We start from the raw sequence: 19,363 nt of genomic DNA on the forward strand, positions 1-19,363 counted from the left end.
ACAGTAGATAAAAAAGATAATCAGATTATTTCTGAAAGTATCTGCTTTCCTGGGGGCTGATGTACTCATGCAGGGTACTACTCTGCCACCCGCCTAACACAGCACAGCTCACCACAGTTCCATTTTACATAACTTATTTATTTTGTTTTCTTAACATTATCACAGTTATGGTTTTACATCAACAAGATCTTATGAACTACTTACAAACAAAATGCATATTAAAATGAACGCATTCTTTTCCCTCTTCAATGGTCATGTTAGTCTTGAGTTTGAAGGACAGACTTGCTCCAGTAGATGAGGGGCGGCGAGATTTATATTTTTCAACAGTCTTCATTTAACATATACATCATATGATCATTCGGAACAGCTGGTGGTGGAAGAAATGTGTGTATTGGATATTTGTAGTGTAGGTGACTGACAGGAGCCCCCCACCCCCCCCCCCCCATGTGACAGGAAGTGTTGCAACTAAAATAGAGACTATGAACAATTAGCTTCCCCTTTTGAAAATGTGGCTGGTCTGATCTGACAGCAAACGCTGTCTCCACCCATGATCCCTTCCTCAGTCCTGGCTTTGGATGAGTGGGGGTCTGCTTGTTGGTGTTTTTAATGCTTGGGCAAAATGCAAGCCACTTCACAAGTAACACGGCAAAAATGCAGATCAGTGGGTCCTCGCTGGGCTTCATAGAAAAATGAAAATGGAAAAGTGCTGAAGTCAGATGTGTCTGCAGCCAGTGGAGCAGAACGGGTTTGGACTCCCAGGTGGGGTTCTGTGCGGTCTCAACGTCCATGACTGTCCAAGAATCCATACAGTCCTTGTGCAATATAATTGTTACACCGCTTACCTTTTTACTTACAATCCTTTATCGACTTGAAAAGGAAAAAAAAAACACAAAAACCACGTTAATTAATTGTTCCTTATTCTTCAGAACCTGAATGTGACTTCAGCATATAGCCGAACAGGAGTCCTGATTCATGTATTTGCTGTAACTACAACAAACCCTGGACATTCTAGCAGTGCTGTTCTTGAAAGTCCTTTTGTTATGTACAGTACTAGACAAATATATATTTTTAGTAATGTTAACTTTTTTCAAATGGCTCCAAGTGCTGAACAATGGCAGGTCCCGTATTGCAATATCCGCTCCTCATAATACATTTAGATATCACTGTAATATGCTTTGTAAAATGTATACATATACTCTCTTGCACAACTGAAACTGTGGGTTTGCACTGTACATTAACTGTATATATTTACAAAGTGGAAAAAAAACTAACGTTGATCAAGAACAACCTGTAGTAACATAATCTACTGTTATTACAATTCCATGAAGAAAAGGTTACACATTGTAATTTATTAACATTTAACTCCAACAACAGTCAACAGTAACACTGATTTATTCTGCAAATATACAATATGTAGAGAACAGCCTCAATATATTGACATGACATGCAAGAATATTTTCCTGGACAGTCTTGGTTACTGCAAGACAACAGGCCTCAAAGACCAGTGAGACAGTAAAGCTGCGGAGAGAAAATGATTTGGAGACACAAAAAGAAAAAAGAAAAAAAGCAATGCGACAGGAAATGGACAGCATGGAAAATGAATCAATTTTTGTTTCAGTATATGTTTTTTAATATACCTATTGCACATATAATTAATTGGATAATAGAAAATTTAAAATGTACAAATTATAAAAAAAAGATTCTCCCCTCGCAGAGTTAAGAGCATTTTCCTTCCATAGGCTGGGTTAGGTTTCAGGAATATATCAGAGTTAACTAAAAAAAAGAAGCCTCAATTTTTCAAGGCCCCTCCGTCAGTACCTGCCCATTCTCTGCCTCTAGCACGAACTGCTAGCAAAGATTTGGCTCTAAATGAGGTCAATAAATTGCAGTATAATGCCTCTTTTTTTTTGAACACATGCACTGAGGCCGTGGTGTGCTATAGCAAATAAGACCGTTGCATCGTGACTCATCCCTGCAGCTTTGTTGTGGAGTGTCGTGACGCCGCAGTGCTTTTGTATGCATGCGATTGCTGCCGGCTTGACGTGCCGATGGCTACAAGGCCTTGTAAGAAGAAGTAAAATGGAACAAGAAAAACGAACATCATCCAGCTGCCGTCGGCCCCCAATTCCATTTTGTATTTCTTGCTCTGTCTCTATCCAGTTTCCCCTTCTGTTTGAAGTTGGGCTCCCCCATTGATAAATAGATAAAGTACAGTATTATGCTTTGCTCCATTTCTTCCCTGCAGAACCTGCTTTTAGAGGTGCATCCAAACTGCACCCACTGAGACTAACAGGAGTCTAATTATCTACAAGCAATAATTGCCTAAAACCACATAGTATGACATGAGGCAACCTTAGATTTTCCATTATTGAGAATAATTGGTGCTTTTACTATTCTACAAAAGGTTATAGGCTTAATGTACAAAGCACAGTAGACTAAAACTGTTATAGCACTAGTACTTGGCACATACTTCTGATTGCTTGTCGGCAACACCAAGTTCATATCTGCAGCTCCAGTAAGAACCGAAACCAGGTTTTATGACTGGTGCTTCTCAGACTCATTTTTTAGTTGCTGGTCTAGTCATCCTGCATTCCTACTCTTGAACTACACAAAACTGTAAAGTGCGCAGAACTGAGTTTGGCCAGTTTTTAATTTTACTTTTAACTTAATTTTCACATCTGCTTTCCCATTGCAAGGGAAGGAACCATAATCTTCATTCCTGTCTTGTTGTAGGCTCCAGAAGGGAAGACAAAGAACCATTTTGAGAGTGTTGTGATCACTAGAGCTACTACTCTCTGTGTAGTCACTGTGTAGGGACTAGTCTGCATGATCTGAGATGATATTCATGCAATGATCAAATGGCTCCCTGGCAGACAGTTGCAGTAGGCTCTGAGGAAACAAATCTCCGAGTGATGTGGAGGAATGGAGTCTTTTGACGTGTTTTCCCTCCATCCAAGCCAGCAGCCGGATGGGGCTGCCAGCCAGAAGTGACCCACCCCTGTGGCTTCTCACAGCATCCCTTCTACTGGCGTTGCTGATTAGAAAACTGGGCCTTTCCCTTCTCCCCCTACACCTTACACCACGGTGCTGATGCCACTGTGTTTAGGTTTGCCACTGCTACCGGGGACTGGGCCGTGGTGGTGAGATGCATGCTGGGAGTGGATGCCGTGGCTGTGCTGGGAGTGGGGGTGAGGTGCGTAGGCTGGATGCTGGCGGTACTGGTGGGGTGGGTGGTAATGATGATGGTGGTGGTAGGGAGGTGGGTTTTGCTGGGTGTGGCAGAGCTGGGCATGAAGGGGATGGTGCTCCAACTGGGAGCTGTGGTGCAGTGTGGAGGGGTGGGGTGTGTGCGAAATAAGGGTGGGGGGCTGGAATGAAGCCTGATGGGAATGGTGATTGTGCGCCGAGGAAGACTGGGGTTTGCCCCGTCGACTGCCGAACAGAGTTCCCAGAAGCGAGGAGGAGTTGGGAGCGGACAGGTGGCCGTGCGGGGGCCCATCGCGGGAGGCAGCGGCCCTCGGGTGCGCATGGGGGCTGCTAATGATGGAGCCCTGGGGGGGGGGGAGGGGGACAACAGAGTGCCGTCACTGCTCCTGCCACCCACCAGAAGCATGCAGCAGTGACGCCCTGGACACTGCCTCACAGAAGAAGGGCGCCACATTCCTGCCCCCTAGTGGCTGATTGCAGGTAGCATGCAAAAAGATGCAGAGAGAAATGCTAACAAAGCAGCTGTATGGTTAATTGCTAGCATAGCAACTGTACTTCAACAAGCATAATTTCCACAGCATTATATACCCCCAGTTGTTTAGATAGATGTTTATGAGGAAGGAGCAGTAAACCTGACCTCATTAATGTGGGCTGGAAATGTATCAACTTTGTCATCTTTGTGGTTCAAGTTATTTGACATACTTTAAAAGCAACATCTAGACTGCAAACCAACAGGATTAGGTGAAAAAGTCCGGAGAAATGTTATAGACAAAATTGCTCATATGCATTTGGCAGAACAACCTAGAAGTCATACTGACGATATGGAGGGGCTATCATTAGCTTAGCTTATAACTACACACGGAGCAGCAATTCATTATTTCAGTAAGATGGGCATGTGAGTCAATTACAATTACAACTACAAAGAAACAATTACCAAATGAGCCATTGAACAGAGATCAGAGATCTTCAATGCAATGATTTTAATGCTAAAAATTAGCTGACAATATTATGACAAAGGCCTCCACAGTGTTACACCAAAACATGCCAAAGGAAACTCATGCTGCTTCAAACTCTAAGCGGACCAAGGTATAACCGCTAAGAAAAAGTGACAATCACCCACTAACAGAATCTGCTAAAAACACCAAAGGCAATTCAGAAAATCCCAAAAGTGAAGAACCTAGGATGATGTACAAGAGTGCATCACTGACTCAATTGCAGAAGACTATAAAATAGCACTTGCTTCATGGATTCGTACCAAATCCAACATTTGGTTATTAATGAGGCAAATCACTCTATCACCAAAAAAATGGTTAGTTTTCTGATCACGATATGACACCAACAGGTTTTGTGTATGAAATGAATGGGTTCTACGGTATTAGAGCTTAATGCACACCAGCATTAACACTGGGATTGTCTCCGGCACATTAAAAGGGATAGATGATTATTTAAAGCATGTAATGGAAGTCCTATCCTTCTATTAGACAATAAACAGTATCAGTAGTAAGAATACACCGGAGTATGAAAGGACCGTGACTGACATCAGCTGACGATGGCATCAAGTTCAACGATAATTTATTTGGAATCTTTCTTGTTTTTGTTTGCATTGGGTTATATTGATTTGCCTGATGGGGTACAGTCTGAGTGTGTACATGCTGCAGGTCGGCAGAACAACAAAAACAAAAAGCTTGCTGGTCTCCCAACAAAAGTGAGCAATACTCTCCTGACAAAACTCTGGCTAAATTTGTTGGCATTGGAGGCTCCTATTTGTTGTCTAATGAGAGACTTGGAACAGCAAAGAAGCTGTATTCCTGTTTTTGCCTTTTTATGCCATGACAAATGTGATAAAAGAAAACCATATGTTTCTGTTCGACCTCCCTAAAGACTTTCAGTCCATGGAAACCAAAAATGACGATATCCTTTCTGACCATGGTCCGAGCTGGTTATAAATCAGGGCTTCGCAAGAAGTGGCGATAGGTGGTCTACATAGGGGACCAGTGATGTGCAGAGGCTGAGAGGGCGTTTTAACCAACTGGCAGGTTGTGGTGGAAGGAGATGCCCATCCAAAATTGCAATCCCTGTGCAGTCACTGAATTAAGTAGTAGCACTTTTAAAAAACCAACTGAAAATATAAAAAAGATAAAGAAAAGTGACTCATCAAAAAAAAAAAAAAAAAAAAAACACTGATCAGGGACCAACACGCTTGAGAAACGATGGCAGATGAGTGGGATTAGTCAGTTCATGCTGAGCTACAGAAAGGAGAGAGTGGTGAGCAGGCCCTGTGAGCGATGCAGCACCCCTCCCACGAGAGGCAAGTCTGACAGCAAAATGCAGGCAGGCCAGGCATGCACATTGGTTCAGACAGGCGGCTAAAGATTACCCACAGCAGAAAAAAAATAACAAAAATAGGAAAAAGAGTGCAAAAGGAAAAGAAAGAAAGATGCGTTTCAAAGAGCACATCATCACACAGAGAGTAGGCTTACAGGGCTGGCCTCCTACTTACTTCCATATTGCTGTCTAGAGATCCTGCACTGCTGCGGCGCCCCCGCTTGCCTGCCCGGGACATGCAACACCACAGATTAGAAATGGACATTTCTGGGGTTATACAGAGGTGCCTACATCCCTCATCCCTGCCGGTGGGGTGGGGCCACTGTGGCTGCATGGTAGCACAGGAGGGAATTGCTCTGACGAGGGCGGGGGATATTTTGAGGGAACAGGGGGGAGGTGCGGGGAGCTAGAAAATATAATTCTGCCATGAGGTGGGGTGCTGTATTCCGTAATATGTTTTTAACTGGGCAGGATACTTCTACTGTTGATATACAACGTAAAAATAAAAGTGCTATGTCACCAGGGGAGATAACAGGAGAGTGACCACAGCCTCTGCAGAAACTCCCAGAAGCTTTAAAAAAAAAAAACCAGGAGAGGTGATGACCACTCAAGGGCGGGGCCTTTATATGCAAGCAAAGGTAAAGCAGCCTCAGATTTACCTGGGCTAGTATTCAGGTGGTATGGAAGTGAACAGGCAAGAGCCAGCGAATGCTGCCTGAGGCTCTGAGGCGCAGTGGACGACCCGCACAGCCATGGTGGGAGTGGTTTGCCATCAATGACTTAATGTGGATGTGACTGACATGTAACTCCTAATGTTAATTTGAAAGGAAGACTGTAATAAAAATAAATAAATAAATAAATAAAAGCAAAGTATCATGGGACAAGGTGAGGAAATAAAATCTAAATCTTGCCATGTAACTAAAAAATAAAAGGAAAGACTGTATTCCCGAGAAAATATCATCACCAGGAGGTCACTTAGTTACAAAACAAAATCCCAGATTGTGACGTAAGTGAAAAAAGCACAAATATCCAGACAGAGAACAATACATGTAGACATACAAACCTTTTTTGAACATCAATTCCCTTTTAAATTTTTCTAACGGTTGTTCAACGTTTACCTGAGTAGTTCAGGCTTGTAACTTTAAGAAGGTCAGTTTAGATTTAAAGTTTGAAGTGTTAAAGGAGAAAGCTGTCCATAATCTGAAACAAAATGCTCTGGTATAAAATATAGTTTTAGTGATCATAATCAGGCTCAATCCTATTAGATATTAATGATAATTATTATAGTAAGGTACATTATAAATAATGTAAAATAAAGCTTTCAATTTCAATATTACGAGAACCATATAATGAACAAAAATGATGACCAATATAATCACCATTTTATATAAGATCTAATTTTAAATATAAAAGATGAGACAAAAATGTTAACTAGGAAGTAGAAGCCTGCTTCTTCTTTTAGAGAGCTTGTACAGTAATTATTCTGTTGGTTTGCTATTTTAATTCTCCCGTTTTTCATTTGTCTAGTTATGTTGTTTATAAATATATGAGCCTCATAAATATAGAATATAAAAATATAAATAGAAAATATATGTCACATAATATCACATAAAATATAAATAAATATAAAATATCTGGGAAATTCTATAGTCTAAATCGTTAAGCTTAAAAGCTTTTTTGAATTTTATCTCCTCATTTCTGCACTGCTGCTGCAATGTGACACACGGCATTTAGAAAATAAATTTAAAAAATTTTTTTAAAAATAAATAATTAAATATTTTAAAAAATACTTAAAAATAATAACAAATTTATTGGTAAATAATACAAATAGACACACTTTACCTTAATATTTCCACTCTTTGATTCCATTCTTATTTGTCTTTTAGAAATTACAGGTAAAAAAATGGATACCATATAGAAACATAGCACGATAAATATGGAAACACATATTATACAGTATTCACAATGGGGTTTTCTGCTTGTTTTTTAAAGTGTTAGAAAATGAATTATGATGCAGATTTAGCCAGCAATGCACGATATGAAAGACAGAATGAGTAATGAAGTTCGCGGAAAACATTTTTGTTGGATCAAACAAGGCGAATGGTATACAATGTCATAGGAACAGTAAAGAACAGACAATGAGACATAATCAGGAAAATCAAGCAAGTGCTTTCAGAGATTTCGAATAACATGTTTATACAGTGCCTCCGAATTAGGGTAAATTTGAATAATTTGATGGGTCACCTATATATTATCAGTGTAAAAATCAAAATAGCAAGTAAAATACCATCAACAGACCAATTAGCAATGAGAATCAATAATTAATCCATTAACAATTACTCCAGGACACCTAAAACCCATATGACTCAATGACTGATTTCTGAAAGTGTACCTAAAGGGGAACATCATCTATCCCTCTTTGAGACATGCCTCTCCGACAGAAGCTCTTTCCAAAGAAATGTTCTGCCCCAACCACATTTTTCTGGACTCTACTTTCTCCACATACACACAGCCTCACATTCAGCTCCGGACAAGCAAACTAATTTGGCTTCCTTGCAGTTCAGCATCTTCACAGGCAAACATGCTCTTCAGTATGAGTGGTGAACAGGAGCCAAACCTCACTTTAGGTCTGTGCTCAGCAGAAAGCCGCCCTTCACCGTCTACCCGGATTATGCACGACTGGTCTGCTTTGTCAGTGCCTCGCGTGCAGGAAACCTGTATAGCCTTACCTGCTTCTGAGAGGTCCCGCAGCGAGCTACTGAGGGCACTCCTCTTCAGGCCCTCCCCCATGGCATAGCTGTCATCCAGGCTGCCGCGGCTCAGGTTCCCATTCCCAGGCTCCTTCTTGAGGCCTGAGCTCTGGGACATGCTGGGCCGGACAACACCCTTCTGCTTCTCCAGTTCCGCTAAATGGAGAATATATTCAGGTAAATAGCATGTCATCGCTAAATTCATTCGCTTTACTTTCCTAATTTTTCTCATTCTGCTATGATGAGTTTGTGATGAGATTATTCTGGTATTCTGTAATACCAGCAAGATGATACAGATTTGTCCTTCATCGCTCACTTTCCTTTACCATTTCCATTTAGTATGTCTTCCTCCCATTTTTAAAAATATTTAGGACAAAACCACCCCCCTCATGTGAACAACATAAACAGAAGACCTAGTAACCATTTGTCTGAAGAATACACAACAAGACATGAACGTTTGAGGCTATTGAGTTAGTGTTATTGTGTATTTTATCTGCAAGTCGAGTTTCTCACACTCTATCCTGTACTTTTCCATTTCCTGGACCTCTGCAATGGACTCTCGCAAATCATCAGTAAACTTCTTACGATCTTGGGGATTTGGGGCATTGAAGTTGATAAGGACTTTCACATCTGCCCCAGGGACAGCAGATGTGAGTCTAATTCCATTGGGGTAGTCTGAAACAGAAAAAATGGAAAAGGTCTAGAGGATCTTCATGTACTAAACAAATAGATTCTGAAGCACCTATTTGCAAACCGATTGGGTCTTTTGGTTGGTCACACTCATCAGGCACCAGGAGCTCATTATGTCATGGGTCTGGCATCTAGTACTTACATTGGTTCTCAAATAGAAGTACTTGCATCCCATAGAGGGAAAAGGATTGTCGAAAGCTGTATGTCACAGAGTTCTTCTTTTTCTGAAAAATCTTTGTAACCTAAAGAGATGAAAAATTTTAAAAGATAGATGGGAGGAGAGCTATATTAATGTGTAACCTTACCTGAAGGAATGCCAGGACAGATTCTACCAGAATCCATTATGCCCAAATATCTTTTGTCCATGATTTAGGGCTGTGCTTATAATTGAACCCAAGTAAACATTTGTTGCATTTATCATTGTAAAAAGCAATATCAGATGCTGTGGAAACTGAAATAGATGGTTTTTAAGTGTACAGGAGCTTTTTGGACAAAGATAGCCTTAAAAGAATCTGTAGCTGGATAAGTGAAACACTGAGTTCACAGAACCAGAGAATATACAGTACAGTACATGAGGAGTGGAGAGAATGCAGCGTACCACCAGAAGATCATTGAAGAGGAAGATTTCCCTCTGATGGAGACCCAGTTTTTGGATCTTGTTGGTGTCGGGTACTTCAAACAGCCTGCAGTAGCACACTAGTCTCCGATGCGGCAGAGACAGCACCTACAAGGAGGAAGTGGTCCTGTCAGAAGTTTAGCTCTACAAAAGATTATTGAACCCTTCAGGAAAAGTTCATTTCTGGAGTATTTTTGGAAACAATTTTATGGAGATTGTTTTGTCAGGATCAACAATTATCGGTTGCTCAATAATTCAGACTTCCACAGAGGGTCTCTTAGCTGTCGCTAAGCTGATATAGTTTGTTTGGAAGCCAGGAGTATCACATGAATTAATCTCAGATAAATTAAACTCAGTCTCAAAAATTAAGCACAATCATTACCTAATTCAACTATCACCATAAATGGAAAAACTACGCATGAATTATTAAAAGCAAAAAAAGAAAAAAAAACTATTTAAAAATAACAATAACACACCTACAATATTTGCAAATCTCTCATATATTTCTTGTTTAAATGCTATTACAGATGACATGTTTATGTCAGGCTCTGCACCCGTCTGTCCCAGTCTTTCATGTCTCCTCCCTGTTTGGCCAGCAGATGTCACTGGCCATCCTGCTCCTCCTCATTGCTTCCCCTGCTCCCTGGACTGCCGCATGGCTCAGTGAGCTCAGTATATAGCTCTTAAACCATCAGTTGTGTGTTCAAATTCCACTTACTCTATGTTTGTATTTTGTAGATTTTGTTTCCCTAGTATTTCATTTGTATTTCTAGTTCCTGTGTTTCGCGACATATATTCTGTTTTGGTTTTTTGCTTTGCCTTGGTTCTCTTTTACCTGCCTTTGTTATTTTCCCAGTATTTAGATTCTGTTTCCTTGTTTCTTCGTCAGTTCTTAGTTTCCCTGTTAGTTTCTCAGTTCCTCAATATAATTATTCATTTCACCTGCTGCCCGTTTCACCAGCTCTTGTTAACTGTTCTCACCTGTCCTGCGTTATCCTTAAGTTCATGATCCTGCGCTGTGGGTTGTGGAGTCAGTGTTGCCGCTGACGATGGTCTTATTGACTGTGTGTTTGATTTTTGATTCCCTGCCTGTTCTTTAGTGTAACCAGTTCCCTTATAGATCATTTTTATTGTGTTAGATTTGTAGTGTTTTCTAGTGTTCTCATGTTCTGTTTAATAAAGCCATGTTTTGCTGAGCAGTCACTGAATGGTCCACCTTTTCCTGCCTGCACCATGCCCTCATGTCAGAAATTCACAAGTACGTGACATGTTTGCCTTAGCAGATATCTTCATATAGGATGATTTACTGAAGCTTATTTTCTATATCACTTATAAATGATGTGTAGTTCCAGGCAGCAATATTAAATAATAATAAAAAAAAGCCAAGTAGAAGGCTGTCCACTTCTGAGTTCACAAATGTATTGTTAACTGTCCAGAAGTGTAAATCATTTTTATGGAAGTAATGAGACCATTCAGAACGCTTCACATTAAGCCTCATCATTTACTTTATGATTTTCATGGAAATCAGGGAAAGAATTATTGCATGCGATGCATAAGAAATTAATAGTTACTTACACATCCAAGACCCTGGTGTAGTGATCCAATCTGCAGTGCAAGCACAGAAAGATAGCAAGAGAACGTGACACTTCTATATTCTGAGGTGTATGAGCACAAACCACTTTTAAGATCATTAGTAAATCTATAATATAATAATTACACTGTTCACACTCATATAAGATGTAAAAGCAGGTGACTGGCAAACATCTTAGTTACTAATGATGAAACTGATGCTCCCATATGGATCCAGCAGGACTTACCGGCTTTTTGCCCACAATGAGCTTTTCCACCTTCTGAACCTGAGACACATGGTCTTCGTTGGTTTTCAGCTCCCGTTTTTGGATCCTTTCGTAGATTCCAATCAACATTTCCCGTGGGATGTCCTCTCCATCATCAACACCTGGAGTTGGCATCATCTAGTCATTAGCATACACAAACACACACACACACACACACACACACGCATACACACATATAAAGGTACACACTACTTATGAGGACACCCTAACAAATCCCAAGTTTATAGGGACACACCTTTCCAAGTATACTATCAACAAGAAACTTACACACACATACACACACACACATAAAGGTATACAGTACTTATGAGGACACCCTAACAAATCCCAGGTTTATAGGGACACACCTTTCCAAGCATACTATTAACAAGAAACTTACACACATGAAAACACACATACACACACAGACGAAAGCTTATAGCCCAAATATGTTAAAGGAACCATATGATAAACATATCAAGTTTTTATTGACCTGAAAGTACATAATAGACCTATTAGTGAAACAATATACTACGTGTAAGCAATTAAATATGGAAGGGACAGTTGAATTCACTCCTTAATTAGAATTGTCTCAGTTACTGCAGAAAGAGAAAGATCATCAAAATGTCTGCCAGAAAAGAGAAAGCTCATCAAAATTTCTGCTACATAAAGGCTACCCGCTCACCTCTCAAATTCTTGACAAAGTCCTCTAGCTTCATCTTTCTCTCAGGCTTGACGTTGGGGCTGTACATGTCCGTGTTGAGGAGGATGATGGCAAAGGCCAGGATGAAGATGGTGTCTGGGTTCCTGAACTGCCGTACTACTGCGGGGTTGCAGATGCAGTAGCGCTGGCTATGATGGGGGAAAGACTTTGTTCAGACAAGGTCAGCAGTGACCAAGTCATTAACCCGAGCTATAGGCTAATAGTACTGAAGTGAGGAACATGGTCAAGTAAAACCGAAGGGGAAAAACTTGAAGATGACATGACACCAATAATAACTTTCTACAGCTGATATACCTACACTCTTCTCCCTGTTTTATTGAATACAATGTAGACAATTTGCATATCACTTTATGATGTTCTTCATTCTCCTCAACTCATTGTGCAAGTAATAAAATAAGCTTTTTCTTTTTTTTATTTTCTTGGTATATGGCACGATTCGGAGCAAAGTTGCTCATCTCCCACCTATTTTTGCATAACATTTTTATAGCAGCATGAAATGGTTTGGTAAACCTTCTAATTTCATATATATATGTGTGTGTGTGTGTGTGTGTGTGTGTATATGTGTATAGAACAATGTTATTTTCGCAAGCAAAACAGATAATGATAGAAAAAAATGAATGTGGTAGAATTAATGCTGAGTTTACAATTAGACTGATGATTTGCAGTAAGCAGAATTTCTCCTTAGATTTCAGTGGAAAATGATTTACCATAATGAAAAATGAGTTTCATGAACACAGAAAGCAGAGATGAATCAAAGTGAATTTAGTACACTTTCTCCTAGATACATTTTAATAACCTGATCAACATTTTGTATGGTTGGGTGAGATTCGCCTTAAAATCTTTTTGGTTGTTCATTGACACAGTGCATAGCGTTCACACCAGGCCTGTGTGTCTCACCTAAAAGCCTCGATTAGCCTCTCCACCTTCTGCGCCTCCCCCTGGACCCGAATGTGGGCCTGGAACTTCCTGAGGGCTTCATCCAGCTCCATGCCTGAGAAGTCCATCTCATCCACCACGCAACTACCGGGCATGAAGGGCAGTGGTCAGACAACACACCCTTGATGTCACCAAGGATGGCCTACTCTGAGAATGGTGAAGTGGGCCGGAACCTAAACATTCAAAGAGCTACCAGCAAAGCCCACATAGATGAAACCTTCAAAAGCATAAAGTTTAGTATACAGTATGGAAAACCTCGAATGCTGGCATTTCACAAAAGTGAGGAGGGGATGATCATTAAAAAAATGGTAGATGGAATTGCAAAAACATCAATGCCCAAAGATTTTTTACATTCTCTAATTCCAACTCATGACCTTGTTTATGAGTCCAACAACAGAGCCCTTCTGTCCATGATAAGTCCACGTCTTTAACCATTATTAAGTTTTCTGACATGATTTGCCATTATCCAATGAACCTCTTGTAAGCAGCATATTTTTACTTTATTTGCACGCATGCTCGCTTGGTAGGATAAACTTGAATGTCTTCAGTGTTTTCCAAAACACAGATTTGGCTAAAGCAGTTGTTTGTTTTCAGTAATATTTATTGCCTAGCAATACTCACTCCAAGACATCCCTGTTGAACTGTTTTTGACGGTTTCCAAGAAACTCCCCAATCATCTGTCGGCTTAAGCCCTTCCTCTGAAGAAGGAAGTGAGCCACGCCCACAGGTGTGTCAGGAACAAATCCTCTCTCAGTCAGGTACTGGATACCTTTCTCCGGCTTCCTGCAGATAAAAAAGCAATGGGAATGTGGTCACCAGAATTAGTACAAACACCAGCTATACTGTAAGGTTCAAAAGTCTGAGACCATTTTGAAAATTTATGAACTTTTTCATTTAATCCTATAAATAAACATAGTTTTGACATGAGTAAGGCATATGCACATTCCAGAGTGCATCAATGGAGAAAGTTACAATTAATGGTCAATCCAAGTTTGAGAATTACTGTAACGGAAGGGTTTATATAAGGAGATGAATAGAAGGGAGAGTGATACCACAGTGCATCAAAACTACAATGAAACATGGTGGTGGGAATATGGAAGTCTAAGTGGGTTTTGCCAACTCAGGTGTTGCTCACCTGCACCGACTCAACTACGCCCTTGATAAAGGAAAAATGTGACATGCCACACCTTCTGGTTTGGATCTTGGTTTGGACCAATCAGATGTCTTGGTCCCACCTCTTTGAGTTGCTTGGACCCACCTCCTCTACAGTCTGATTGGTTATCACTCTGAACCAATCATTTTTCCCTCTGCCCTCAGAATATTTTTGTGTAAGTAAAACTCCCACGAGTGCACACTGTCATTAAAGCAAAAAGGGGACGTATTAAATGCTAACTGTAATTACAGTAAAATGCAAACTTTTTCAAAGACGCAACTTTGCAAAAAGGTGTGTGGATAATATAACTTGTAATGAATACTTTCATATTAAATTGTTAAAAAAATGCGAAATAGGTGCATTTATACTAGTGGTCATAGGCTGGTCATATTTACCCCACTGTAAATATTTTTAAGTTTTCTTCATTGTCCAGTATGAATGACTTCATGCTCATTTGTCCATGAAATCATTGTATAAAATTACCCTTGTTTGGAAAAAAAACCAATTGAAATGTTTTCCATTCTACAGTGTTGCATAAGATATGCTTCTGAAACAGAGCACACAGGGTCCTGGAAAAAAAAACTCATTAATTTTGAAAAGCTTGGCATAGCATGAAGAGGTGGAGCCCGATCTACTTTTTCTAGATTGTTTTTATACAGAGGAAGAGAGAACTCTCATTCTGAGAAAGTTGCAACAATATCACATTACACAGTAAAGCAAAAAAAAACAGAAGGGAAAAGTTCCATCCTAGGAATGAAGGTGACTGTACTATTTTAAAATGGGAGCAGGAAACATCACAGTGTCAGAAGTAGTGTTGTCTTTCTATCTCATATCCTATTCATAGGGATATACAGGTCATATGAACTGCCAATTGCACACCTTCATTTATTTCCTAAACTGGTCATTTAAATTAATTTATATGGTAAATAAATACAGAGGAAAAGAGAGTGTGTTTGGAATTTACATGTGTTCTCTCTGGGATAAGTGGGTTTCGTCCAAGTAGAATTTAACATTTTCAGAGTAGTTTACTTGTTTGAGCCATTAACCTTAAGGGTAATGGAAGAACTACATCTGTGATGAATTACTAAATCATAACTTTGGTTATTCAGATAAAAGATCAGGTTGCACTGCGGGGATCAGCATCTTCAGATGTTGAAAACAATGCAAACAGTGGTTCCACTGGGACAGCATTGTATTCTAACAGACCAATTAATAATGATGACAGTCAGGATGATTAATTATTACATTCCCAATGCAGATTTCGTAGAAAAGTTAAGATTAATAATTGTTTTTCCGAATTGCCATAATCCTGGACACTACACTATCCTGGACAAACACTACAAATATCCCACTGATTGGTGTAGTTCACAGGGTCCCACCTCCAATTCATACTCCAACACTTTCTTAATTCATGATGTTCATGATGACCTCAGAGTGCGATCAAAAAGCTCCTCCAGACAGCTAGCTAAGGTCCCTTTTGGTACATTCCAGGAAAGAGGTTATGTACTAGTGTGTCAACCAGCCATGTCACTAAATAGTGTAGCATATCACTTGCTGTGTGGCACATATCAGAGGGCAGCATGTGGCTCAGTGGACTAAGCCTCTATGCCTGTGATCAGAAGGTCAACAGTTCAAGCCTATCATTGGGACATCTACAGCTCCATAAGCAAGGCCCTTAACCCCCAGCTCCATGGGCCCTACAACAGGTGTCTGCCCTTTCCAGCTTACTCACTCTCACCTACCAAGAGCAAATTGAGAAAGACATAAAGTGGGTTTCTTAAAAATATGACACTGCCTGCTTATCACATGAGGACCGCTTGCAAAGGTGACTCTAGGTTTCTAGATATTCATATTTTATATGAATTAACCTACATAGACCCTCCCCACCTACTTGGCTCTACGGCTGTCTTTTCACCACTAAGTGACAATGTTTCAATTTTTGTGCTATCAAATAAATTTGCACAACTTGTGAACAGAAGTGGATAGTTCAGATCCAGAAAGTAAAAATCCAGACCAAAATATTGTTTCAACCAACCAGCTGATCTGGATTTTTAGTTTCTGCACCTGAAATATCCAGCTCTGCTTCTGAAGACACCCTTTCCTTGCTTTGCTGCTACCTAGCAGTGCTGCTTAAATTTTAATGCGATTTGACTTAAATGAGGTGTAGATCTTCCTGCATATAATGTTTTGCTGAAGTGGTAATGAGATCTGTCAATTACTTATGGAGTTATAGCACTAATAAAGTTATGCATCTGAGGCTGCCCTTCTTTTGGGGATCACTCAGTGGCATTGCTTCATTTTTGATGCAATTGGATCAGTTCCAGATTTTCATCCATACAACACGTCTACAAAGTTCAATAAGATCCATCAAATACTTTTTGTATAATGACACTATGACTACAACAATTTTTCTCTAGTTGATCACCGAAGAAACTCACTTTGTTGCGTTGTTTCACAACTCGAGCCTTTTAAAAGTGAAAAGTCAGTTAACCTGAATGATTTGGACTGATTACATACTTGTTGAAGAGATTGAGACCAATGCGATAGTGCCTCTTGCGGATGACATCATTGCTAAAGGCAGGCGAGTCCCAGCTATTGCGGGTCTCCTTGTGGTAAGTCTGCTTGCTGAGGGTCTGCTCCCGTAGGCTATCCCGAGATGATGACTCGGAGCTGCAGTTTATCGTATCGTTGGAGTTAGACGTGCTGTTGACGCTGTCATTATCCCCATCGGAGAAATCTGACTCAGATTTGCTCTGTCGGTTAGTGGTGCCGTTGAGGATCAGGTGGGCCTCCAGAGGCCGGGGCCTGTGTGGCAGCAGCTCCTCATCCCGGGAGGGCACACGCTGTGGCAGCATGTGCGTGACGTGCTTGGGGCTACCTTGCCCTGGGCCAGCCAAACTGCGTTTATAGGCAGCATGTCTCTTCATCGAGCCGCGGTCAGAGCGATCACTCAGTTCTGCTGAGCTGTCACTGGGTGGCTCGATGGTCAGCAGCGGCAGGTGGTCCATGCGGATCCTCTGCTCCTGGCACTCCAGTGAGGGAGTACTACGACAACTGGTGTCCGTGTCACCCTGGTCATCTTTGTGTGCCAGAGACCAGCACTCTTGAGAACGTTGACGGATATCTGACTCTGTGCTAGAGGTCCGGTTCACAGACTGGGTCACAGGTAAAGGAGGAGAGAGATCCTCCTCGTCAATAAAAAGAGTCACATCACTATAGGACGCCGTCATCTCATCCATACTCTGGCGATCCGCAAGGTGGGAGGACTTTATCTGGTAGCCTGCCTCACTCTCCCTGTTGGGGTGCCCCCGAAGCTGCTCCACCTGCACCTCATCCCCACCATGAAGGGTGCGGCAGTTCAGAGCATCATCAATGGATTCCGCCAGCGACTTCACCTGCCTGGAGAATGCATCCTCCAGCTCGGTGATGGCGTCCGAAAAGTCGCCCTGGTCAGCAGGGGGTTTCATGCTCGAGGGATCCACCATGTCCTGGTGCTCTGCCGGCACCAAAGCTCCAGCGTCACTGCCGTCATCCCTCAAAGAGACCTGTTTACCCTCAAAGTAAGAGCTGTGGACTTTTTCAGGTCCTTCAAAGGAAAACTGCATTCTCATATTGGACAAGACAATCCTCCGGGACATGCGGTTCTCAGACATAGAACTCCGGAGACGTTCAAAGTTCTTGTTCATCTGGTACTGCCGGAATGCAGTTTGGATGGTGCGGGCAGCATGCCGAGTTATGAAACGCCCCCCATATTTACGCTCAAGCATCTCCACCTGAAAGAGAGAAAGTGACGTACTCATCACAGTTCAAGCTAGACATCAAAAACCAAACACTTTCAGCATTTCACTGCACCTTAGGTATCACTATCGTCTGTATCAGGCTTCAAGTGATATATCAGTAGGTGGATAAATTTGTCCAATATTACGGTTCCACAAATATACATGCACTGATAACGTCTTAAAACATTTACGGCGAAAAAAAGAGGTCTCACCCTGGAGAAAATGCTGAGAAGTTAGGCTTCCTGTATTATAATTTATCAGTCAAGCCTGGTACTATTAGTAAGATTAGCCAAAGAGTTGTTAGAGATCATTAAGTGTGAGTGACAGAAAGCCCTGTCACTGACCAAGGGCAGTGGCTGGTGAGCTAAGCTACATGCAAACCCCTGAGGTTAGCTGTTAGTGTAGTCCCGTCTAGTTAGCTGTTAGCATTGTGGTTGCACATGCATGTCTTTATTTATTAATATTTCAGCTGGTAATATTCCCCTTCTTTCACAATGATGCCCCTCTGGGTCTTGCATTGCTTTCTTACTTCATTTACTTGAACTCATTTGCCCCATTGCCATACTCTGCCATAGCAGCTTAAAAGGCAAAGGTTAATCAAATCACCTTAATAGGCATTGACAGAGAGCTCCCTGATTTTCATGAAGCAACTATATACATAAGCAGGCAAAATGAGAGAAACCAACCAATGCACGTTCATGGGAGTTTTACGTACACAAAAATGTTCTGAAGGCAGAATGAAAGATGATTGATTCAGAGAGATAACCAATCAGATTGTAGAGGAGGTGGGTCCAAGCAACTAGAGGAGGCAGGACCAACCAATCAGATGTCTTGGTCCTGCCTCCTTTAGTTGCTTGGATTCACCTCTAAAATCCGATTGTTATCTCACTGAACCAATCATTTTTCATTCTACCCCCTGAATATTTTTGTGTAGGTAAAACTCCCATGAGCCTAATACACACCCAATGCCCAGTATTAAAGGTCCCTTATACCACTTATCCATAATTTTAATGTGATTAGCTAAAATCTGGTAACAGATGTCAGGTTGCTTATCGTCACCATTGTCATCATCATCACCCTCACCATAATGATGGCCTGTCATGATCATGTACAGATGTGAGTTATAATAGCAAATAAAGCTGCATTGACGTGTCTGCACCCATTGTGCTTACAGTCAATCGAGGGGAGAAACATAGTCATATTGTGGCACGTAGTGCTTAGCTCACCAGTCACTGTCCATGGCCAGTATTGGGGCTCTCTGTCATAACGGAAATATTGCGTCCTGCTAAACAAAAACTTCTGTGTGTGAGCAAATTTTAAGGCACTTCTGTTAAGTAGAACAGAAAAT

General features: G+C 41.1%; 1 protein-coding gene across 13 annotated transcripts in view; it reads right to left on the reverse strand.

The window, feature by feature from the left end:
- Positions 1-429: 429 nt before the first annotated feature.
- LOC125744372 (IQ motif and SEC7 domain-containing protein 1-like) overlaps positions 430-19,363 on the reverse strand; it is a 132,735-nt gene continuing 113,801 nt past the window's right edge. For 8 of the 13 annotated variants that reach the window (XM_049016098.1, XM_049016097.1, XM_049016104.1 and 5 more), the window contains 12 exons: positions 16,754-18,009; positions 13,705-13,866; positions 13,045-13,167; positions 12,109-12,275; positions 11,406-11,545; positions 11,164-11,193; positions 9,571-9,696; positions 9,115-9,214; positions 8,796-8,957; positions 8,262-8,438; positions 5,708-5,757; positions 430-3,551 (listed from right to left, as the gene is read on the reverse strand). In XM_049016098.1, coding sequence (XP_048872055.1) covers positions 3,075-3,551; positions 5,708-5,757; positions 8,262-8,438; positions 8,796-8,957; positions 9,115-9,214; positions 9,571-9,696; positions 11,164-11,193; positions 11,406-11,545; positions 12,109-12,275; positions 13,045-13,167; positions 13,705-13,866; positions 16,754-18,009 — 2,970 coding nt within the window. In that variant the 3' untranslated portion in view covers positions 430-3,074. The other 5 variants (XM_049016105.1, XM_049016106.1, XM_049016107.1 and 2 more) reach the window with 5 other exon arrangements.

Source organism: Brienomyrus brachyistius, chromosome 6 (assembly GCF_023856365.1).
Source record: "Brienomyrus brachyistius isolate T26 chromosome 6, BBRACH_0.4, whole genome shotgun sequence".
Classification (NCBI taxonomy): domain Eukaryota; kingdom Metazoa; phylum Chordata; class Actinopteri; order Osteoglossiformes; family Mormyridae; genus Brienomyrus; species Brienomyrus brachyistius.